The sequence below is a fragment of the Salmo salar genome, chromosome ssa16, assembly GCF_905237065.1.
Source record: "Salmo salar chromosome ssa16, Ssal_v3.1, whole genome shotgun sequence".
NCBI classification, from domain to species: domain Eukaryota; kingdom Metazoa; phylum Chordata; class Actinopteri; order Salmoniformes; family Salmonidae; genus Salmo; species Salmo salar.
This window is the reverse complement of record NC_059457.1, coordinates 40,123,467-40,148,508: the sequence shown is the minus strand read 5'-3', so window position 1 is coordinate 40,148,508 and position 25,042 is coordinate 40,123,467. Positions and strand designations below refer to the sequence as shown.

General features: G+C 41.9%; 1 protein-coding gene across 1 annotated transcript in view; it reads right to left on the bottom strand.

Moving 5' to 3' along the window:
* Positions 1–1,973: 1,973 nt before the first annotated feature.
* The window catches only part of LOC106573557 (neurturin-like), a 46,241-nt gene continuing 23,172 nt past the window's right edge, over positions 1,974–25,042 (bottom strand). The window contains exons 2-3 of the mRNA XM_014148700.2: positions 14,936–15,191; positions 1,974–5,744 (exon numbers count right to left, since the gene is read on the bottom strand). Of these exons, the coding sequence (XP_014004175.1) occupies positions 5,326–5,744; positions 14,936–15,170 (654 nt within the window). The 5' untranslated portion in view covers positions 15,171–15,191 and the 3' untranslated portion in view covers positions 1,974–5,325. The remainder of the gene's footprint in view (positions 5,745–14,935; positions 15,192–25,042) is intronic.

The window sequence follows — 25,042 nt, the reverse complement described above, 5'->3', positions numbered from 1 at the left end:
GCAATCTGGTTTGCGCTAAGGTTATGGATGTGTCACTGTAACCTTAAAGGTCCTCAATGATGTCACCATTGCCCTTAATTCTAGCAATGTTGTGCTGCTATTTTTATTGACTTGGCCAAAGCTTTTGATACAGTAGACCATTCCATTCTTGTGGTCCAGCTAAGGAATATTGGTGTCTCTGAGGGGTCTTTGGCCTGGTTCGCTAACTACCCCTCTCAAAGAGTGCAGTGTATAAAGTCAGAAAATCTGCTGTCTCAGCCACTGCCTGTCACCAAGGGAGTACCCCAAAGCTCAACCTAGGCCCCACGCTCTTCTCAATTTACATCAACAACATAGCTCAGGCAGTAGGAAGCTCTCTCATCCATTAATATGCAGATGATACAGTCTTATACTCAGCTGGCCCCTCCCCAGAGTTTGTGTTAAATGCTCTACAACAAAGCTTTCTTTGTGTCCAACAAGCTTTCTCTACCCTTAACCTTGTTCTGAACACCTCCAAAACAAAGGTCATGTGGTTTGGTAAGAAGAATTCCCCTCTCCCCACAGGTTTGATTACTACCTCTGAGGGTTTAGAGCTTGAGGTAGTCACCTCATACAAGTACTTCGGAGTATGGCTAGACAGTACACTGTCCTTCTCTCAGCACATATCAAAGCTGCAGGCTAAAGTTAAATCTAGACTTGGTTTCCTCTATCGAAATTGCTCCTCTTTCACCCCAGCTGCCAAACTAACCCTGATTCAGATGACCATCCTACCCGTGCTAAATTACGGAGACATAATTTATAGATTAGCAGGTAAGGGTGCTTTCGAGCGGCTACATGTTCTTTACCATTTCGGCCATCAGATTTGCCAAAATGCTCCATATAGGACACATCACTGCACTCTATACTCCTCTGTAAACTGGTCATCTCTGTATACCCGTCGCAAGACGGGTTGATGCTTGTTTATAAAACCCTCTTAGGCCTCACTCCCCCCGATCTGAGATATCTACTGCAGCCCTCATCCTCCACATACAACAACCATTCTGCCAGTCACATTCTGTTAAAGTCCCCAAAGCACACACATCCCTGGGTCGCTCGTGTTTTCAGTTTGCTGCAGCTAGCGACTGGAACGAGCTGCAACAAACACTCAAACTGGACAGTTTTGTCTCAATCTCTTTATTCAAAGACTCAATCATGGACACTCTTACTGACAGTTGTGGCTGCTTTGCATGATGTATTGTTGTCTCTACCTTCTTGCCCTTTGTGCTGTTGTCTGTGCCCAATAATGTTTGTGCATGTTTTGTGCTGCGTCCATGTTGTGTTGCTACCATGTTGTTGTCATGTTGTGTTGCTACCATGCTGTGTTGTCATGTGTTGCTGCCTTGCTATGTTGTTGTCTTAGGTCTCTCTTTATGTAGTGTTGTGTTGTCTCTCATGTCGTGATGTGTGTTTTGTCCTATATTTATATGTTATTTATTTATGTATTATTTTTTTTTAATCCCAGCCCCCGTCCCTGCAGGAGGTCTTTTGCCTTTTGGTAGGCCGTCATTGTAAATAAGAATTTGTTCTTAACTGACTTGCCTTGTTAAATAAAAGTTATATAAAATAAAAATAAATAAATTATACAGAAGTATTAGAAGATTCATGATGGTCATTGGCAACTGTTATGTCATTTCCTTCACTGCAATCACATTGAAGAGAGGTCTGAAAATTGACTCCTTAAAGAGATTGAACAGGATCTTAAGCACTTACACATTTGTAGGATATTGTATGACTGCTTTTTTCTTTTCTTAAATAAAAAAACAACAATTGTAGGATGTAACATATCATACAAAATTGATTACTTTTTACAGAATTGTGCTCAATTTTCGGGGACCCGTTTTGGCTCATAAGCGCTACTTTCAAAACTACTGGATGAAATTATACAAAATGTCTGTAACATCACTTTAAGGGATGTGTGTGCCATTGTACATGGGAGTTTTTCGAAGAGAAGAACATACAATGTTATATTTTTAAGCAGATTAAGTTTATTCAACAGTGAGAATATTTAGAATATCATACACTCCACTTTGGCACCAATAGTTCAATAAATAAACATGTTCCTCTTTTTCGATGATGCTATCTAAATAAATAAACCATAACTTAAGCTCCAATAAATATATATTATCTATAATACAGATGCATTGCATCAACTTTACTGCAGTTGGTCAGCATAGTCCAACAATGCCAGAGCTGTAGGTTGTTGTTTGTCATTTCCAAAACATTCTCTTCTTATTTTGAGAGAGCATTCTAGGTAGGCCAAGAGAGGAAACAAAGGAATCCTGAGGGAATTTCAACCCATAAATATTTTAACACTGCGTAGTCTTAGTAAATTGTGATGGCAAATATAGGGGTTATGAAAATATATAATGACAAATACATATCATCAACATTAAGACAGCAATTTGTTTTCTAGTTGCTCTTTTCTCTTAAATTGTCAACCATTTGAACAGGCAAAACTAAATTGCATATCTTATTAGTCCTTAAAAAATTCATTATTTGATTGAGATGTCCTCAACAACGTGGAGCATTTGTAACATGCCAGAGATATGCTCATTTCTATACATGCAAGGTGGCATCAAAAGCCAGTTCCTTTTAGTGCACAAACTTAGTAATGGTTCTTACTATATAGCATCATGTCACCTCAAGCTTGAAGAGCTCTAGGCATAATTATCCTCTCACTAGCAGCAGCTACAGCTAACCTGCATAGCGATTGTCTGTGTACTGATTGTTCAGAGAGTGTGGAATCCTTTGGTTTTTAAGCACATTTAGACTTGAGGCTATTTTGGTCCCTAGCTGGGGAGGCCTGTTTTCTTGGTTTAACGCCAGCATAGGCCTTTAATTACCTGTCTGCTCTAATTATTTGATTGGTCTTAACTTAAAGAGCGACTGCCTTTCAAAAGCAACGAATCCCTTTGAAAATGGCCTATGTTGCATCGATATGAGTCAGAAACAGTTATTCTACAGTCAAAATTGACTACAAAGTGTAAATAGGATAATTTTGGTAATGAAGTCAGTCTCGTCTAAAACGGGTAAATGAAGGTTGGATTTTGATTTGATTATGTCTATTTGCTCACTAACATGGGGTGAACAGCTGCGGTGATTGCTCTCTATCCAATAGCATAGACAGTGAGACAGACCTGCCCAGCAGCTCCGACTTTGTTTGCATAAGACAACACGTCACAAATTTTTTTAACTTGAGAAAAACTGCACCAAACACACTTAGTTAAATTGCACAACTAAAATATCCTAGACAAAAACGTCAATAATTAATTACAGATTTCTTGAGTTATCTTAGATAAGGAAGGAAGTAAAATAGGCGTTCCTGTCTACAGTTTCTCATGGGGGACAAACATCATTAAACAAATGCAGAATCGGTCAGAAAACAGCGATTCACCACTGAACAGCAAGAAAACACAGACTGAAATCTCGTTGAGCAACAGAAAAACACACTTGCCAATCAGGGTGTTCAGTGGCTCTTGAAGAGGTACTCCCACTGGTTTCAGACTATTCCATTTAAACCTAACTGTACCTCACACTACACTGTAGATGCTTAGGTAAAATCTATAATTTCGATATAGCACTCAGTCTATAATTATTTGTTTACAGTTTTCAAGATTGAAAGATTTTTTCTGGACTCATGTCATTCGAGTAAAAAAATTTTGTATTGCTCTTGAACTTTTCTAAGGTGTGTTATTTTAATTTTATTATAAATATATTTGGCCACAATTAATCTAATGAATGATTTCCATTTTGTTTTCAGAAAATAACTCTGTTTGATGAAACACGTATTAACACGTATTGCTGCTCAAACCTGTTCTGGTAACATTTATATTACATGTGTGGTTAAAACCAATGGCTAGTCCTTTACATCTCCAGTGTTCTAGTGACAAAAAAATAGCATGCTGCATGGTGGCTTGTATTTCTCTCTCTTTCTCAGTGCTTTTGGCCAAGTCAGTTATAAAGGAGGTAAGTGGATTAAGGTAGTCTATTGCGGGATTTGCGCAAATGGTATGGATTTGCAGAGGTTAATTCATGGTAAAACTGAAGCACAATCCCTCTCAGTCACATTTACAATGCAGCAGTCACCCATTTAATGCACCAATCTGTCTAGATGATCAAACAAGACTGCATTGCTGTATTACCATTTAAGTTATATTTCATGAGCTCATTGTGATCTTGCTGTAGAAGGATAGGGATTTTTGATAGCACATTGTTTTTGCTGCTGGATTGTTCTTTCTGGGAACTGGCCTATTTATACAGCTATAGCCATTCCATTTGATTAACAAGCTGTTGGCATTAAGCCTAAATCGCCCATACAGTCTCTATTTAGCATGCATGTAACAGGCATGTGGCTGTGGGCTAGTTCTTTTATTTTGTTTTACCCTACAGCTTCATATGCCAATTTAGGCCATTATTTATTACTAAAATATCTCCTTTTAGTCTGGTCCTAGTGATGAATACAGAGGAAACTGTTGAAGAACATGTACGTGTGTTTTTATATCGGGTGTTGTCCATTATCGTTCAACATAAATGAGGTAGATTTTCATAGTTACTGATGAAGGCTGGACATTTCATGATTCAGTTCATTACCTGTGATATGAAGGAGTGCCTATACACATAATATAATGGGTGAAGCCTGCTATACATGTTTCTCCAAGCCTCTAGTCTTTCCTAGTACTGCTGTTGCTGCTCCATTGGACTTGCCTTAGTGATACCTCATGCGTTGTCAATGGTGCAGATCAAGAAGATGTGGAGAAGCACACTGTAGTAGCTTCATGTTGGTTTCATCCTTTTGTATACTGTACATGTCGTCCTTGGCATTCCCTATATTATTCTACTATTTTCCATGTACACACTTCTACACACTAATTCCTGAAAAAATAAACCAGGCACTTACAAGTGTAGTATAAGAACAGACTTGCAGTGTACAATGCACTAGTTATACCTTAGCTGGTCTTCTGTATTGGTAGTGGAGGCATTGCTACATAGTCCACAATCAAGCAACAAATTGTTGCTTTAACTGTGATTGCCCCATGATGACAAATGTATAATCCTAGGACATACAATGTATAAACCAACAGAGAAATATCCCATGAAAGGCAAAGAAAGCTAAACAAACAAAATGAATGAACAGATGGTAGAATAGATGGTAGTTTGAAATGTCCGTATTCCCTGGCATCATACTGTAGGGATCAATTCTTGTGTACTCTTTTCTTTTTTTTCTTTTTTTTTTGTAGTAGCAGTAGTTGTTGCGTTTCCCATGTTCGATACAATATCTGGAAAGTCAAAATGGCCACCATCGAGGTGTTATACACAACCGCACGCTAGAGCAGAAAACTCGTGGAGCGTCTGGTATCTGTTACTGTTGTCCAAGAAGGAAATGTCATCGTACTCCTTGGGCCGGCAACAGGGTCTCCTCTCCCTCTTTGAGATGCCTTTCCTCATCCATTTTTCCAGTATGAGGTCGTAGTTGCGGCGGCTAGCATTACAGTTCCCGCTGCAGTACCTGAAGAGCAGCGTTTCGTCGCTGTAGTAGCCCAGACCCAGCTCACTGGCAGTAACTTCCACCTCCCGCAGGGAACATGGCTTCGATGCTTTCTTAGCCCGTTTAGTCCTTTTGCTCTGCCTAGCCTCCTGCCTGGCCTCCTGCTGTGCCTTCTTCTCCACCAGAGTCCCGATCACCTTCTTCAGCTCCCCATCTGTAAAGCTCTGGAACATGTGCATGACTGCAGAGAAGAGATGAAGAGATGGTGTTATGCCAAAGGAATATACAACCACAAGAACCGTACAATACATCTGTTGTAGCTATAGCATGGCTTGTGGTACAATGAAGAGCTCTGAATGTCTGTGAAACCACAGTCTCAACCATTATGTCAGTTTGAAAAATAAAAAGATAAAAGATCCATACGGTTGTTGGTACAAGTTTTCAAGTTTTTCTATAGGAATAGAATGTCTCCTTTCAGACCATGGCAATTTGTCTGGTACACCTGTGGCTGAGTCTTTGTGTAAATGAGGTAGAGCAACTTTGCAAATATAGTTCAACATGTTAAACATCAGCACATTTACACATTAAATCAAATCAAATTGTATTAGTCACATACGCCGAATACAACAGGTGTAGACCTTACAATGAAATGCTTACTTATAAGCCCCAAACCAACAATGCAGTTTAAAAAATATGAATAAGAATAAGAAATAAAAGTAACAAGTAGTTAAAGAGCAGCAGTAAAATGACAATAGCAAGACTATATACAGGGGGTACAGGTACAGAGTCATTGTGCGGGGACACCACCGGTTAGTCGAGGTAATTGAGGTAATATGTACATGTGGGTAGAGTTACTAAAGTGACTATGCATAGATAATAACAGAGAGTAGCAGCGGCGTAAAAGAGAGGGGGGGGGGGGGGCAATGCAAGTAGTCTAGGTAGCCTTTTGATTAGATGTTCAGGTGTCTTATGGCTTGGGGGTAGAAGCTGTTTAGAAGCCTCTTGGACCTAGACTTGGCGCTCCGGTACCGCTTGCTGTACAATAGCAGAGAGAACAGTCTATGACTTAGCCCAGACCCAGCTCACTGGCAGTCACTTCCACCTCCCGCAGGGAACATGGCTTCGATGCTTTCTTAGCCCGTTTAGTCCTTTTGCTCAAGTAGTCTAGGTAGCCTTTTGATTAGATGTTCAGGTGTCTTATGGCTTGGGGGTAGAAGCTGTTTAGAAGCCTCTTGGACCTAGACTTGGCGCTCCGGTACCGCTTGCTGTACAATAGCAGAGAGAACAGTCTATGACTTGGGTGGCTGGAGACTTTGACAATTTTTAGGGCCTTCCTCTGACAACGCCTGGTATAGAGGTCCTAGATGGCAGTAAGCTTGGCCCCAGTGATGTACTGGGCTGTACGCACTACCGTCTATAGTGCCTTGCGGTTGGAGGCCGAGCAGTTGCCATACCAGGCGGTGATGCAACCAGTCAGGATGCTCTCGATGGTGCAGCTGTAGAACCTTTTGAGGATCTGGGGACCCATGCCAAATATTTTCAGTCTCCTGAGGGGGAATAGGTTTTGTCGTGCCCTCTTCACAACTGTTTTGGTCTGCTTGGACCATGTTAGTTTGTTGGTGATGAGGACACCAAGGAACTTGAAGCTCTCAACATGCTCCATTAGGAGTCAATTAACTTCTTTCCCATGCCCAATGGATTTCAACATCTGATCCAGAACCTCATGCCATAGGGATTACCAAATACCAAAACAATTCTGTCAGAACATGAGGTAAAACTTTATAGAACCCTGAGAATTGATTTACTTTTGTGTTCAATGGGCCTGTAGAGATCACATCATGTTTATGTGTTGACAGCATCAACGGTATAGACAAATAACACCTTTTTATTAATTGAAAGGGATTCCATACACATGGTCATACAAACAGAGGCATATGCATATCAATTAAAGGAGCATCTACAGTTTAAACAAAAAACGGTCACCTCTCCTCTATTTTGGTTAAGAGCTGAGGGATGGGGCAGGAGAAATGTAACCATTCTCAAATAGACATAACTATGGATGGAAGGACTGACCACCCATGAGATCAAGATTAGATTTAACCATGTTTTGAGGCTATACAGTGTTTGTTTAAAATTTCATTATTTACAAACGATGGAGTAAAATATTTGTATATTTGGGGTTATGATGGGAAACGACAATTGAACTAAGCTGATGAGGCATTTATAAGTTATATTCTTCAAGAATCAATGGGTATATATAATTCATTTAAAAGTCTAAAAATTGATGAAGCAATCGCAGTTTACCCCTTTAATTATGTTTTCAGGTATTTACTTCACAAGATAATAAAAAATGATGCTCATCTGTCTGACAATTCTGTGCTACTATGCCCCTTATGGTCACCGGGCTGTTCTAAAGATAGATAGAGCTGTAGTTAACAGTTCATTCTATCCCCTCCAGGACACAACCTTTACTTAAAAGGCTTTTGAAACACCAGGGAGCTTGTTAAACACTAAACCCTACAAACTCAGACACTGTAATAGCCCTGCTTTAGCTTGCCGCACTGACTGACACTTTAATCAATGGTGGTCTTCAAGCAACAACACTTTGTTGTTCTTTGCATTCACAAATTAAACTGAAAAAGGCCTTCCCAAAGTGATTTTTTTCCCCAAATGGTTTGCGATTCAGTCGTTTGTTTTGTGTGAAGATCTCCCCATGTCCTGGCAGTAGCATGAAAGATTAAGTGATTAGGCTAGGTGATTAGGCTAGCTGATCTTACTCTTGACCTCGCATAGAACATCTCTACTGGATGGTCTGAATAATGGTCTGAGAGTCATACTCTGAGTCCGGGCCAGAAAAAGGACACCGGATAGAAATTTCGGTCTAGTAAAAATGACTTTGGAGAAATTCCGCTCAGTTTTGCAACCTACTTTGTGGTAGTTTGAAAATAGAATGCCCATCAGCGGATGAGAGATAACAAGAACCCTCAGTAATGCCCAGTCCAAAGCCAAAGGGACAGTGTGTAAGGACAGTGTCTTAACACAAGGCCAGGTGGCTCTTATTTATTTGTATTTATTTTATTTAACTAGGCATGTCAGTTAAGAACAAATTCTTATTTACAATGACGGCCTACCAAAAGGTAAAAGGCCTGCAGGGACGGGGGCCTGGGATTAAAAATAAAAATAAATTAAATAAAAATATAGGACCAAACACATATCATGACAAGAGAGACAACACAACACCACATAAAGAGAGACCTAAGACAACAACATAGCATGGCAGCAACACATGACAACATAGCATGGTAGCAACTAGGGTTGCACATTTTGGGGAATATTCAGAGGTGGAAACTTTCCGTGGGAATTAACGGGAATATATGTGAATTAACGGGAATATATGGGAATGAAAGGAAATATATGCAAATTAATATAAATACCATTTAAATATAGATGTTTTTTGCATTGGGTATACAGTTGAAGTCGGAAGTTTACATACACCTTAGCCAAATACATTTAAACTCAGTTTTTCACAATTCCTGACATTTAATCCTAGTAAAATCTCCCTGTCTCAGGTCAGTTAGGATCACCACTTTATTTTAAGAATGTGAAATGTTAGAATAATAGTAGAGAGAATGATTTATTTCAGCTTTTACTTCTTTCATCACATTCCCAGTGGGTCAGAAGTTTACATACACTCAAATAGTATTTGGTAGCATTGCCTTTAAATTGTTTAATAACTTGGGTAAAACGTTTCAGGTAGCCTTCCACAAGCTTCCCACAATAAGTTGGGTGAATTTTGGCCCATTCCTCCTGACAGAGCTGGTGTAACTGAGTCAGGTTTGTAGGCCTCCATGCTCGCACAGACTTTTCAGTTCTGCCCACAAATTTTCTATGGGATTGAGGTCAGGACTTTGTGATGGCCACTCCAATACCTTGACTTTGCTGTCCTTAAGTCATTTTGCCACAACTTTGGAAGTATGCTTGGAGTCATTGTCCATTTCGAAGACCAAGCTTTAACTTCCTGACTGATGTCTTGAGATGTTGCTTCAATATATCGACATAATTGTCCTTCCTCATGATGCCATCTATTTTGTGAAGTGCACCAGTCCCTCCTGCAGCAAAGCACCCCCACAACATGATGCTGCCACCCCCGTGCTTCACGGTTGGGATGGTGTTCTTCGGCTTGCAAGCCTCCCCCTTTTTCCTCCAAACATAATGATGGTCATTATATCCAAACAGTTCTATTTTTGTTTCATCAGACCAGAGGACATTTCTCCAAAAAGTACGATCTTTGTCCCCATGTGCAGTTGCAAACCGTAGTCTGGCTTTTTTATGGCAGTTTTGGAGCAGTGGCTTCTTCCTTGCTGAGCGGCCTTTCTGGTTATGTCGATATAGGACTCGTTTTACTGTGGATATAGATACTTTTGTACCCGTTTCCTCCACCATCTTCACAAGGTCCTTTGTTGTTCTGGGATTGATTTGCACTTTTCGCACCAAATACGTTAGTCTCTAGGAGACAGAACGCGTCTCCTTCCTGAGTGGTATGATGGCTGCGTGGTCCCATGGTGTTTATACTTGCGTACTATTGTTTGTACAGATGAACGTGGTACCTTCAGGCGTTTGGAAATTGCTCCTAAGGATGAACCAGACTTGTGGAGGTCTACAATTTATTTTGAGGTCTTGGATGATTTCTTTTGATTTTCCCATGATGTTAAGCAAAGAGGCACTGAGTTTGAAGGTAGGCCTTGAAATACATCCACAGGTACACCTCCAATAGACTCAAATTATGTCAATTAGCCTATCAGAAGCTTATAAAGCCATGACATCATTTTCTGGAATTTTCCAAGCTGTTTAAAGGCACAGTCAACTTAAGTGTATGTAAACTTCTGACCCACTGGAATTGTGATACAGTGAATTATAAGTGAAATAATCTGTCTGTAAACAACTGTTGGAAAACTGACTTGTGTCATGCACAAAGTAGATGTCCTAACCGACATGCCAAAACTATAGTTTGTTAACAAGAAATTTGTGGAGTGGTTGAAAAATTACTTTTAATGACTCCAACCTAAGTGTATTTGTAACCGATGTGAAATGGCTAGTTAGTTAGCGGTGGTGCGCGCTAATAGCGTTTCAATCAGTGACGTCACTCGCTCTGAGACTTGAAGTAGGGTTTCCCCTTGCGTTGCAAGGGCCGTGGCTTTTGTGGCGCGATGGGTAACGATGCTTTGTGGGGTGTCAGTTGTTGATGTGTGCAAGGGTCCCTGGTTTGAGTCCAGGTTGGGGCGAAGAGAGGGACGGAACCTACACTGTTACATATGTAAACGTCCAACTTCAACTGTATTTACCATATAATATGGAGACAGAAACATAAACCTTTAACCTTATCATATGTAGATATAATTGCAAATGATTTAATCCTTCCAATATAAATTTTTAAAAACTATTTAGTTACGAATTGAACTTTAATTAAATGAGTTGACTCTTCACATGGGATGATTTCATTGAACAACAAAAGAAAGAGAATATTGAGTGATCCCCAATGACCCATCGCATCTCCCAAAACCGTTTTCAACATACATCTGTAAAATGATATTCCAGAAACTAAAGCTTTGGTTGTCTTCCTCTCATGCTTCCATGTCTTCTCCCTGGACCTCCTCAATGTCCACCTCTTGAACATCAGACTCTGAAGCCTCATCTTCATTGTCACTTTCCAACCGTCAGGTTCAAAAAGCCTCAAATTTGTCCGGACGGCCACCAATTTTTCAACCCTTGTATTGGTCAGCATGTTGTGTGCTTTGGTGTGTGTTCCCAAACAAGGACCAGTTGCGCTCTGAGGCGGTTTATGTTGGTGTGATTTGGAGGATGATGGAGGCAACAGGGGAAAGAGCTTCAGATCCACAAAGTCCCTTCCACCAGGTGGCTGATGAGATATGTTGGCACGACTGCCATATTGCATCTCCATCCCGAAGCCCTTGATTGGAAGTGTACTTCGCCAGACTGCCAATAACCTTGCCCTCATCCAGGCCAAGATGGAGAGACACGGTAGTGATGACACCATAGGCCTTGTTGATCTCTGCACCAGACAGGAAGCTCTTGCCAGCATACTTGGGGTCCAACATGTATGCTGCGGCGTGTATGTGCTCCAGGCAGAAGTCTTCACGCTTTTTGATGTATTTCAGAACTGCAGTTTCCTCTGCTTGGAGCAACAGTGAAGTGGGCAGGGCAGTACTGATTTCTTCTCTTACATCTGCAAGCAGAGACTGAACATCAGACAGGATGGCATTGACTCCCTCAATGCGTGCAATGGCTACTGCTATAGATTTCAGGAGTTTCAGGCTGCTTACCACTCTCTCCCAAAATACATCATCCAGGAGGATCCTCTTGATGGGGCTGTCCATATCGGCAGACTGTGATATGTCCATTTCTTGGAGAGACTCCTTCCCCTCCAGGAGACTGTCAAACATGATGACAACATCACCCCAACGGGTGTTGCTGGGCAGCTTCAATGTGGTGCTTTTATTCTTCTCACTTTGATTGGTGAGGTAGATTGCTGCTATAACTTGATGACCCTTCACATACCTAACCATTTCATTGGCTCTCTTGTAGAGTGTACAAGCAACCATTGTTTTCAGTGCCATGATGTCCTTGCGGAGCCAATGGGTGTGATGTGAGGGTAGGACTCCACTTTAGACCAAGCAGCCTTCATGTTCGCAGCATTGTCTGTCACCAGTGCAAATACCTTCTGTGGTCCATGGTCATGGAGATGATGTAGTTAGTTATTCCTTGCCCAAGAACATTCGACCACCCATCAGAGATGATTGCAATACAGTCTGCTTTCTCTATGATTTGCTTGACCTTCACTTGAACTCTATTTTTTTCACCTTTATTTAACCAGGAAGGCCAGTTGAGAACAAGTTCTCATTTACAACTGCGACCTGGCCAAGATAAAGCAAAGCAGTGCGACACAAACAACAACACAGAGTTACACATGGAATAAACGTACAGTCCAATAACACAATAGAAAGAAAACCTCTGTTGAACTCTGCATCCAGCAAATTAGTAAATAAAGCATGTCTGGTTGGAGGGGTGTATGCTGGGTGAAGAACATTCAGAAAATATCTTCCAATACACATGGCCTGTGAGCATCAGAGGTGAACCAGTTTCATACACAGCTCGAGCAAGACATTCATCAGCATTTCTCTGACGACATTCCTCCATTGAGTCAAGAAAACTTCTGATTCCAGGAAGACCATGAGCTGTTGCTATTGATAAGGTGTCTGACTCATCATTTTCACCTCGAATAGATGTAGAGGGACTTTTGTCAGAGGTTGCTTGTGCACTTGGCCAGATGATTCTTTCTGCATCTTTGTTGCATTCTTCACATATGATTTGGCACAGTATTTGCAAATGTACACCGCTTTTCCTTCTACATTAGCTGCAGTGAAATGTCTCCACACATCAGGTAGTGCCCGTGGCATTTTCCTGTAAAGATTAGAAAAAAAATTGTAAAAAATACCCAAATACAATTCTATGTACAGATAAATAGTTAAGCAGCCAGATTAAACAACTCCTTTGTAAGATAAATGTTTTAAAATGAAACATGTATGGAAACAGGTGAATTATAACTCCTCAGGTAGCAGGCTCAAGCAAGCTAAAACCCACATGGTAGCAAAAACGAACTAGCAGAAATTGTTAACAAGTTAGACACACTTTGCTGTAGGCTACTATTTATTAGTTAACAACAAAAGGATGTATGTCATATAAAATATATTCACCCCACCCAGTATTGTAATCAAAACTTACCAGAAAGCATGCAGTCCTTGGCTCAGACAGTGTAGTAGTGTGGGCTCAGGAGCATCGTGTGCAAGATCTTGAGAATCAGCTGTACATGTGATGGAAGAATGCACTGTGCATGCAGAGGGTTGCAATTCCATTGAATTGAGGATAGTTTAACCAAAATATGCCACAAGACCTAGAATTGCCCAGGTTCACTGTTACAAGCTAACTTTTTTGATGAATTTAAGCAATATTCCCAAAATTCCCAGGCTTAACTTCCTATGGAATATTTCCGGAAAAATTCTGGAAATTTACGGGAAAGTTTCCAACCCTTTGCAACTCTAGTAGCAACACAACATGACAACAACATGGAAGCAGCACAAAACATGGTACAAACATTATTGGGCACAGACAACAGCACAAAGGGAAAACTGTCCAGTTTGAGTGTTTGTTGCAGCTTGTTCCAGTTGCTAGCAGCAGCGAACTGAAAAGATGAGCAACCCAGGGATGTGTGTGCTTTGGGGACCTTTAACAGAATGTGACTGGGAGAACGGGGGTTGTAAGTGAAGGATGAGGGCTGCAGTAGATATCTCAGATAGGTGGGAGTGAGGCCTAAGAGGGTTTTATAAATAACTATCAATCAGTGGGTCTTGCGACGGGTATACAGAAATGATCAGTTTACAGAGGAGTATAGAGTGCAGTGATGTGTCCTATAAGGAGCATTGGTGGCAAATCTGATGGCCGAAATGGTAAAGAACATCTAGTCGCTCGAGAGCACCCTTACCTGCCGATCTATAAATTACATTTACATTTTACATTTTAGTCATTTAGCAGACGCTCTTATCCAGAGCGACTTACAGTAGTGAATGCATACATTTCATTTCTAAACATCTTTTTTTCTTTTTTTTTTACGTCTCCGTAATCTAGCATGGGTAGGATGGTCATCTGAATCAGGGTTAGTTTGTCAGCTGGGGTGAAAGAGGAGCGATTATGATAGAGGAAACCAAGTCTAGATTTAACTTTATCCTGCAGATTTGATATGGACTGAGAGAAGGACACATGGCGAGAGATGTCACATTTCTAGCCTCCACTGACCCACTTAGTGGGACTTTCTCTGAAAATCTTCTTATTCCCATTCTAACGGACATACTCCGAGACCATCACTGACATTTTACATCTCTGAATCTTTTATGTCACATTTTCTTATGAATATTGCATAGCCTCTAAAACCATATCAGGAGGTTACAGGCGTTTTATCACACTCATATTGCAAATTCTCCTGGGACGATGAGATGAAGCTCCAAACCTTAATGGAGTAATCTGCTCCCTGGATGTCACATCATTTGATTTGATTACCCTGCCTGGGTGTAAGCTGTAGTTGGCTGCTATGCTCCGTCTGGGAAGGTAGCTTTATCTGTACAGGTAAACTAATAATGGCCCTCAAACAAAGACTGGTTGATAATTATCCAATTTACTGTTGACACATTTTAACACATGAAAAAGTGCACATGAAAAAGTGTACATTCCCTTGACTGCTCTCCACCACAACGTTTTCTTTAGAGACCATTGAAATATACAATCACATCAGAGGTTTAGCAAGGGCCAATCAGAACATCTGGACCAGAATGGTTGGTGACTGAAGATGATGGTTTTGCTTACATTCTGTCAAAATGTTGCTGATGCCGTCTGTCGACCGCGCTTTGCGATGAGGTCCGATCAGGGAGGAAAAAGAGTTGGAGGAGGAGGTGGAGGAGGAGTCTGATGTCCGCGGCGAAGACGAGTCCCAGGAGGGGAGGTGATGCGGCGGCGTGGGAACCATGATTCTAGTGAGGAAGAAGGACAGTGCTGTACCACAAAGAGTCAAGGCGATGGTGGCACACTTCCATAACTTCATCTTAGAATGAGCATTGACACTCTGAAAGACAAGGAAACACAAGGGAAGAGGTTAGGGAGGAATGTTTTTACTGGAACACCCACAATGATGAAAGCACAGGAGTGACAGGACAAATACTTCATGCAATAAATGGCAAATACAGCTGGCTTAGTTCCATAGTATCACGCATGTACAGTACAGTGGGAATGGCCTCTTGTTTGCACGGTGGCCTCCATTTCAACAGATCTCATTCTCAAAATGTTATCACAAGTGTTTTTGCCATCAACAAAATACTTTGTCCCTCTGCTCAGGCCATTCTACAATGGCTGTTTCACAGGTGCGGATTGTCAGATGTGCTAAGTGTGGCTTTGCCCAGATACTCCATGTCAACACACCTGTGTTTTTCAATTCCAGCAACCCATGCATGAAGTCCCTGAACGCATTTATTTATTGTTTTTATGTTTCAGTATATCAAAAGTGAGCAGAGAATAGCAGTCAGCGTACAGCTTGTGTAAACTCCCTCACAGAGCTTGCCTATTGTGAGCATGGATGGGATTCTCCTCTGGCATAGTGTCAAGCCCCAGATGAAAAGTCGATTACTAGCATGGTAGCCCTCAGAGGTCTCTCATTCCACCACAAGATTGATCTCGTTCCAGTTGTAGTCTCCCATTCGCAGTACAGAGACTTGTCAGGTATGTCTGTATTTGAAGAGACAGCTTTGAATTTACAGTGGTTCTCACGTAATCCTGCCATGCTTTAGTTTACAGAAGATACTCATCGTGCAGCGTTGAGCGTCACAAGAAACCCCTAAATCTGTCATCTTGAAACCACGGAGAAAGAAGAAAATTACGCAATTGTTCCTTGAAAGATCTGAGCGATAATAATTTTCCACGATCTTCTAGTTTGCTTTGCTCGCGGGATTGGCTACATGGTAATGGTTTAAACTGAACTATGCAGCAAGAGATTCTGTTTTATTACTTATCTACCCAATAGTGTTTTATCGGCTTCACAGTTTGATTTAGGCTCCCATTGTTGTGGGATCTCTCAGTGATGCCTCTGTGTGTAATCAATATTGTCTCACCCACAGGAGGTGGGTGCCACCTTAATTGGGGATAACAGGCTCGTAGTAATGACTGGAGCGGAATTGTGTAAAAATACATGGTTTCAAGGTATTTGATGCCATTCCATTTGCTCCATTGTTATGAGCCATTCTCCCCTCAGCAGCCTACTGTGGATCAAAACTATTGCATTTTCAGAAGTTTGTAGCTAGAACCAAAAGTAAAAGACGCAAAAACTAAACTTAAAAGCGGGACGCATAGAATTAACGCACATAGAACAGATCTACCGCTTTTGAGACTTACTTTCATTGAGAATTACATATCTATAACTCACATTTCTATGCGAATTTGGTCAGGTTTCCCAAAAAGTTACATATTGCAGCATTAATTGAAAACAATCACAGTAACATACTTAATTGTTACCAATTAATGATTTGATATTGAGATAAAAACGGCTGCATTGGGCCTTTAAGTGTTTGGTGTTGTGTTGCATTCCACCATACTGTGATGTGTCTGTCTTGAATTATAACCTGTTCAGCTTTAGCCAAATAACATAAGCCAATATGTGCACAACAGAAAGCATTTGAAAACACCACTACTGATCAGCAAGGCAGATATTTCACCATAGGCCTACTGCTAATCACATGGCCATGAATCTCAGCACTAATTTTCATACCTGAACTTGGACTCTAGCTAATTGTCAGTGTGGACAGCAGAGGAGGCTGGTGGGAGGAGCCGTAAAAGGATGGGCTCATTGTAATGGCTGGAATAGAATAGATGGAACTGAGTCAAACATGTGTTTTCCATATTTTTTATGTGTTTGGTACCGTTCCATTTATTCCATTCCAGCCATTACAATGAGCCCGTCTTCCTATATCTCTTCCCACCAGCCTCCTCTTGTGGACATTAGGCATGAAGCTAAACAGAACAATCCTGTTACAGTGATGTTCCAGACACCAAAGACCCTTGACCTTTTCACTACTTTATGTTTGTCTGCTCACGCACCGGTGTTTGTAATTGTTTTTTCATGCAAATACATATGTTGTTGTACCACATTTTGCTTTCCACGTTCATTCCCACACTTTACCATTAACAGTATCAGTTGATTCAGATCCCTCCCATGTTTGAAATCTGTTTTTGTTTGTGCGGGGCGGGGAAGATGGTGGGGTGCAAAACATTTCTCCAGATCAGGAAATGGTAAACTGACAGTGGCTGAGGACATATCCAGATCAGCTCTGTCAAAGTGCTTTGCCAGAATGGGGGTGAGTGTGCTGGCCTCTGTAGGCCTTCATCAGAACCTGTGTTTCTGTCCCTCTCTGTGGAGTGGCCGACTAGGAGGGAAAAAAGTGGTTTCAAGTGAAAAGATTGCGTTATAGTTTTCCTGGCAATACTCAGAGACACTACCCACTGGCATCGACAAACGTCTTTGAAAAGTCACTAATAGTCACTAAAGTCACTTTAAAACATTCCCCAACCAGAAACCGTGGATTGATGGCAGCATTCGCGCAAAACTGAAAGCACAAACCACTGCTTTTAATCAGGGCAAGGTGACTGGAGACATGACCGAATACAAACAGTTTAGCTATTCCCTCCACAAGGCAATCAAACAAGCTAAGCGTCAGTATAGAGACAAAGTAGAGTCACAATTCAACGGCTCAGACACAAGAGGTATGTGGCAATCACGGACTACAAAAGAAAAACCAGCCCCGTCGCGGACCACGATGTCTTGCTCCCAGACAAACTAAACAACTTCTTTGCTCGCTTTGAGGACAATACAGTGCCACTGGCACGGCCCGCTACCAAAACCTGTGGGCTCTCCTTCACTGCAGCCAACGTGAGTAAAACATTTAAATGTGTTAACCCTCACAAGGCTGCAGGCCCAGACGGCATCCCCAGCCGCGTCCTCAGAGCATGCGCAGACCAGCTGGCTGGTGTGTTTATGGACATATTCAATCAATCCTTATCCCAGTCTGCTGTTCCCACATGCTTCAAGAGGGCCACCATTGTTCCTGTTCCCAAGAAAGCTAAGGTAACTGAGCTAAATGACTATCGCCCCGTAGCACTCACTTCCGTCATCATGAAGGGCTTTGAGAGAATAGTTAAGGACCATATCACCTCCACCCTAGACCCACTCCAATTTGCTTACCGCCCCAATAGGTCCACAGACGACGCAATCACACTGCACACTGCCCTAACCCATCTGGACAAGAGGAATACCTATGTAAGAATGCTGTTCATTGACTACAGCTCAGCATTTAACACCATAGTACCCTCCAAACTCGTCATTAAACTCGAGACCCTGGGTCTGGACCCTGCCCTGTGCAACTGGGTCCTGGACTTCCTGACTGGTCACCCCCAGGTGGTGAGGGTAGGTAACAATATCTCCACCCCGCTGATCCTCAACACTGGGGCCCCACAAGGTTGCGTTCTCAGCCCTCTCCTGTAGTCCCTGTTCACCCATGACTGTGTGGCCATGCACGCCTCCAACTTAATCATCAAGTTTGCAGATGACACTAAAGTGGTAGGCTTGATTACCAACAACAACGAGACGGCCTACAGGGAGGAGGTGAGGGCCCTCGGAGTGTGGTGTCAGGAAAATAACCTCACACTCAATGTCAACAAAACAAAGGAGATGATCGTGGACTTCAGGAAACAGCAGAGGGAGCAGCCCCCTATCCATATCGACGGGACAGTAGTGGAGAGGGTGGAAAGTTTTACGTTCCTCGGCGTACACATCACGGACAAACTGAAATGGTCCACCCACACAGACAGCATGGTGAAGAAGGCACAGCAGCGCCTCTTCAACCTCAGGAGGCTGAAGAACTTCAGCTTGTCACCAAAAACACTCACAAACCTTTACAGATGCACAATCGAGAGCATCCTGTCGGCTGTATCACCGCCTGATACGGCAACTGCTCCACCCACAACCATAAGGCTCTCCAGAGGGTAGTGAGGTCTGCACAACACATCACCGGGGGCAAACTACCTGCCCTTCAGGACGCCTACACCACCCGATGTCACAGGAAGGCCAAAAAGATCATCAAGGACAACAACCACCCGAACCACTGCCTGTTCACCCCGCTATCATCCAGAAGGCGAGGTCAGTACAGGTGCATCAAAGCGGGGACCGAGAGACTGAAAAACAGCTTCTATCTCAAGGCCATCAGACTGTTAAACAGCCATCACTAACATTGAGTGGCTGCTGCCAACATACTGATTCAACTCTAGCCACTTTAATAATGGAAAAATTGATGTAACAAATGTATCACTAGCCACTTTAAACAATGCCACTTTATATACTGCTCAAAAAAATAAAGGGAACACTTAAACAACACAATGTAACTCCAAGTCAAGTCACACTTCTGTGAAATCAAACTGTCTACTTAGGAAGCAACACTGATTGACAAGAGATTTCACATGCTGTTGTGCAAATGGAATAGACAATAGGTGGAAATTATAGGCAATAAGCAAGACACCCCCAATAAAGGAGTGGTTCAGCAGGTGGTGACCACAGACCACTTCTCAGTTCCTATGCTTCCTGGCTGATGTTTTGGTCACTTTTGAATGCTGGCGGTGCTTTCACTCTAGTGGTAGCATGAAACGGAGTCTAAACCACACAAGTGGATCAGGTAGTGCAGCTCATCCAGGATGGCACATCAATGCGAGCTGTGGCAATAAGGTTTGCTGTGTCTGTCAGTGTAGTGTCCAGAGCATGGAGGCGCTACCAGGAGACAGGCCAGTACATCAGGAGACATGGAGGAGGCCGTAGGAGGGCAACAACCCAGCAGCAGGACCGCTACCTCCGCCTTTGTGCAAGGAGGAGCAGGAGGAGCACTGCCAGAGCCCTGCAAAATGACCTCCAGCAGGCCACAAATGTACATGTGTCTGCTAAAACGGTCAGAAACAGACTCCATGAGGGTGGTATGAGGGCCCGACGTCCACAGGTGGGGGTTGTGCTTACAGCCCAACACCGTGCAGGACGTTTGGCATTTGCCAGAGAACACCAAGATTGACAAATTCGCCACTGGCGCCCGGTGCTCTTCACAGATGAAAGCAGGTTCACACTGAGCACGTGACAGACATGACAGAGTCTGGAGACGCCGTGGAGAATGTTCTGCTGCCTGCAACATCCTCCAGCATGACCGGTTTGGCGGTGGGTCAGTCATGGTGTGGGGTGGCATTTCTTTGGGGGGCCGCACAGCCCTCCATGTGCTCGCCAGAGGTAGCCTGACTGCCATTAGGTACCGAGATGAGATCCTCAGACCCCTTGTGAGACCATATACTGGTTCGGTTGGCCCTGGGTTCCTCCTAATGCAAGACAATGCTAGACCTCATGTGGCTGGAGTGTGTCAGCAGTTCCTGCAAGAGGAAGGCATTGATGCTATGGACTGGCCCGCCCGTTTCCCAGACCTGAATCCAATTGAGCACATCTGGGACATCATGTCTCGCTCCATCCACCAACGCCACGTTGCACCACAGACTGTCCAGGAGTTGGTGGATGCTTTAGTCCAGGTCTGGGAGGAGATCCCTCAGGAGACCATCCACCACCTCATCAGGAGCATGCCCAGGCGTTGTAGGGAGGTCATACAGGCACGTGGAGGCCACACACACTACTGAGCCTCATTTTGACTTGTTTTAAGGACATTACATCAAAGTTGGATCAGCCTGTAGTGTGGTTTTCCACTTTAATTTTGAGTGTGACTCCAAATCCAGACCTCCATGGGTTGATAAATTGGATTTCGATTGATTATTTTTGTGTGATTTTGTTGTCAGCACATTCAACTATGTAAAGAAAAAGTATTTAATAAGATTATTTATTTCATTCAGATCTAGGATGTGTTGTTTAAGTGTTCCCTTTATTTTTTTGAGCAGTGTATAATGTTTACATACCCTACATTACTCATCTCATATGTATATACTGTACTCTATACCATCTACTGCATCTTGCCTATGCCATTCGGCCATCACTCACTCATATATTTTTATGTACATATTCTTATTCATTCCTTTACACTTGTGTGTATAAGGTAGTTGTTGTGAAATTGTCGTGTTATATTACTTGTTAGATATTACTGCATGGTCGGAACTAGAAGCACAAGCATTTCGCTACACTCGCATTAACATCTGCTAACCATGTGTATGTGACAAATACAATTTGATTTGATTTGATTTCATGGTTTACTGTCTTGTAAATAGAAGCATCCTGTTGTGGAGTGTTTTTTGGTAGAGTCAGATACTAACAGTCCCATAGATCATCTCCTGAGGACTTACACAGCACGCTCTAAAGGATTACTCTCTAATATGTACAGCACTTGGCAATGCTGCATGCACTGTAATTGGCACATAGGGAAAGGTGTGTGCTCATAGAAAACAGGCATTCAAACAACAAAGTGTTCCTATTCATTTTCATTCATACCACACTACTATATTGTAGGCCTATTATGCTGATTCACAATGCCATGGTCTGACCTCCCTATTTGAGCGGTAGGCATGTCAATTTCTAGCGGAAACATGATTCATTGCGATGGTATTATTTTGTTATTACATTACATTATAGCCACAGCTTTCTTTTGAAGTTGCTCATAGTTTTGTGTCTTTGTACAGCACTGACACACAGGAAATGGTTTGGTAAAGCTAGCTAGACATCATAGCCAGAGTACCAGTGTCATGACGTTGGCCTGTGGGTAAGGTTTATGACCCCCCCATAAATACCTTTCTCCCTTCCCCTCTCTCTCTGACCCTACTGAAGGACTTTTGAATAGCCTTTGTTAAATATAGAGAGTCTGGGAACATCAAACAAGTGGGGGGAAAGGAACCATATTTCGGTAATAGAACCAGCTGGAAATATACCAGGTACTTAATGAGTATGGATGTCAGTTCGGTTGTCATCTGAGACATTATGACTGATGACAGGACGACATAAACTGTACCTGGGAAAGTCTACATATTCTAGTTATCAGATTCACATGGAATTGTTGTGCAATTTAAATGTTTGATATTGAAACTGTTTGTTAGGAGTTTAAATGTAATTTTAGCTTCCAAATGAGAGAATTGGGTTTTCATAAGGAAAGAGCCCTGACCAATCAGTGGCCCGCCCCTGTGTAGAGACAGGGGTTATAAACGATGAAACACACCCTTCTCCCCTCGCCACTATATAAGTCAGTGACAAAATGTAACCAGTCTGTTCCGGGTACGTGAGGTCTGCAGCCTCTGCGTTAAAAGGACACACATGTCAAGTACAGAACTAAGCCAACCTCAGCGTGAGCTTTGGTTGCGAATGGTATGAACTTTGAACCCTTATTCACTACAGAAGTGATACTTCCTAGCCGTTGAGTTAGCAGTGGCCGCTGTAGACGTGGGCTAAGAAAGGACGGACGACGTATCCAGTCTAACGCACAACGAAGATACTACAACGTATCCATTTTACCACCAGTGACATTCTTCCGGGGACAGGAAGATCTCTGTTGGCCAACACGGCCAGCATCTACGACCAACCTACCGAAGCGCAGCTCAGAGTAAATATTTATTGCATTTTCCTTTTCCAAATGGCCGGTAATTTAGAATGCATACGATACAGTATTTACAATGGCATAGCTGTTTTCTTTGTTACTCAGTCTTCCCGCTCTTTCATTCAAGCCCAACCCCCTTTATTTGTGTAACAAGCCGCCATGCCGGTTTAGCCCACTAGGGCACATTCTCCTATCATTTCCTTGTAACCATATCTGTTTGTTATGCATTTCTGTGAATTATTTAGTTAGTAAATAAATGATTTTAAGACAATTGATGTATGGATGACTCATAGTGAAGACTGGGTTCGTGCAGATAACCAACAATTTACGACGTTTGGAATGAGACTGACGAGGTAAAGAATACGTCATTAAATCAGAAGACTCAGAGATCAGATATTATGATATCTGAAAGTTATATTAGGAAAATTATAATTTTGTAATCTGAATATTTTCCTTGGTGCCCCGACCTCCTAGTTAATTACAGTTACACGATTAATCAGTTTAATCGCGTAATAATAATTACAGAGAGTTATTTGATAAACATGTCTTCCGTTTTAATGATGCCAAAGACACGACACCAGTCTCTTTAGCTAACATTCCACTTGCCACTCCTTGTCATTGACAAATGTCAATTTGCCATTGCCTTGACTTTGGCAATAACAAGGAGTGGCAAGGAGTGGAATGTTAGCTAAAAAAGACTGGTACCCATGCTAAACTAGTCATATCCTCTGATATAATGGCACAATAGAGTCATTATCTCCATATTGGGCATGACCTACAGGTCTCAGTGGGAGAAAGGGTATAAATCCAGATACTTTTAGATTCTTCAAAGTATGTACACAAATAATAAGACTACATGTCAAAGTGGCCTTAAGCCCAAATCACACGGGAAAAGACACTGTCAACCGCTCTTGTGTACGAGAGTGGAGAGTGTCAATTCACGTACACTGACTATTGTATGCCAACTTAAAACCTGTTGGGGCTAGGCGGCAGTATTTGCACGGCCGGATAAAAAACGTACCCGATTTAAACTGGTCACTACTCTTGCCCAGATACGAGAATATGCATATAATTATTATATTTGGATAGAAAACACTCTAAAGTTTCTAAAACTGTTTGAATGGTGTCTGTGAGTATAACAGAACTCATATGGCAGGCCAAAACCTGAGAAGATTCCATACAGGAAGTGCCCTGTCTGACAATTTGTTATCCTTCTGTTGCATCTCTATCGAAAATACAGCATCTCTACTGTAACATGACATTTTCTAAGGCTTCCATTGGCTGGAGATGCGCGGTCATGAGAATTCTCAATTTCTTTCTTTCAGCCTTTGAATGAATACAACGTCGCCCGGTTGGAATATTATCGCTATTTTACGAGAAAAATAGCATAAAAATTGATTTTAAACAGCGTTTGACATGCTTCTAAGTACGGTAATGGAATATTTTGAAATTTTTTGTCACGAAATGCGCTCGCGCATCACCCTTTGGATAGTGACTTGAGCGCACGAACAAAACGGAGGTATTTGGATATAACTATGGATTATTTGGAACCAAAACAACATTTGTTGTTGAAGTAGAAGTCCTGGGAGTGCATTCTGACGAAGAACAGCAAAGGTAATCCAATTTTTCTTATAGTAAATCTGAGTTTGGTGAGGGCCAAACTTGGTTTGTGTCAAATTAGCTAGCCGTGATGGCCAGGCTATGTACTCAGAATATTGCAAAATGTGCTTTCGCCGAAAAGCTATTTTAAAATCTGACACCGCGATTACATAAAGGAGTTCTGTATCTATAATTCTTAAAATAATTGTTATGTATTTTGTGAACGTTAATCATGAGTAATTTAGTAAATTCACCGGAAGTTTGCGGTGGGTATGCTAGTTCTGAACATCACATGCTAATGTAAAAAGCTGTTTTTTGATATAAATATGAACTTGATTGAACAAAACATGCAAGTATTGTATAACATAATGTCCTAGGAGTGTCATCTGATGAAGATCATCAAAGGTTAATGCTGCATTTAGCTGTGGTTTTGGTTTTTGTGACATATATGCTTGCTTTGAAAATGGCTGTGTGATTATTTTTGGCAGGGTACTCTCCTGACATAATCTAATGTTTTGCTTGCGCTGTAAAGCCTTTTTGAAATCGGACAATGTGGTTAGATTAACGAGTCTTGTCTTTAAAATGGTGTAAAATAGTCATATGTTTGAGAAATTGAAGTTACAGCATTTGAGGTATTTGTATTTCGCGCCACGCAAGCGTCCCACGTAGCCCAGGGAAGTAAATTGACATGAGAATCCATGGTAAACATTTGTATTTGTTATGTTTT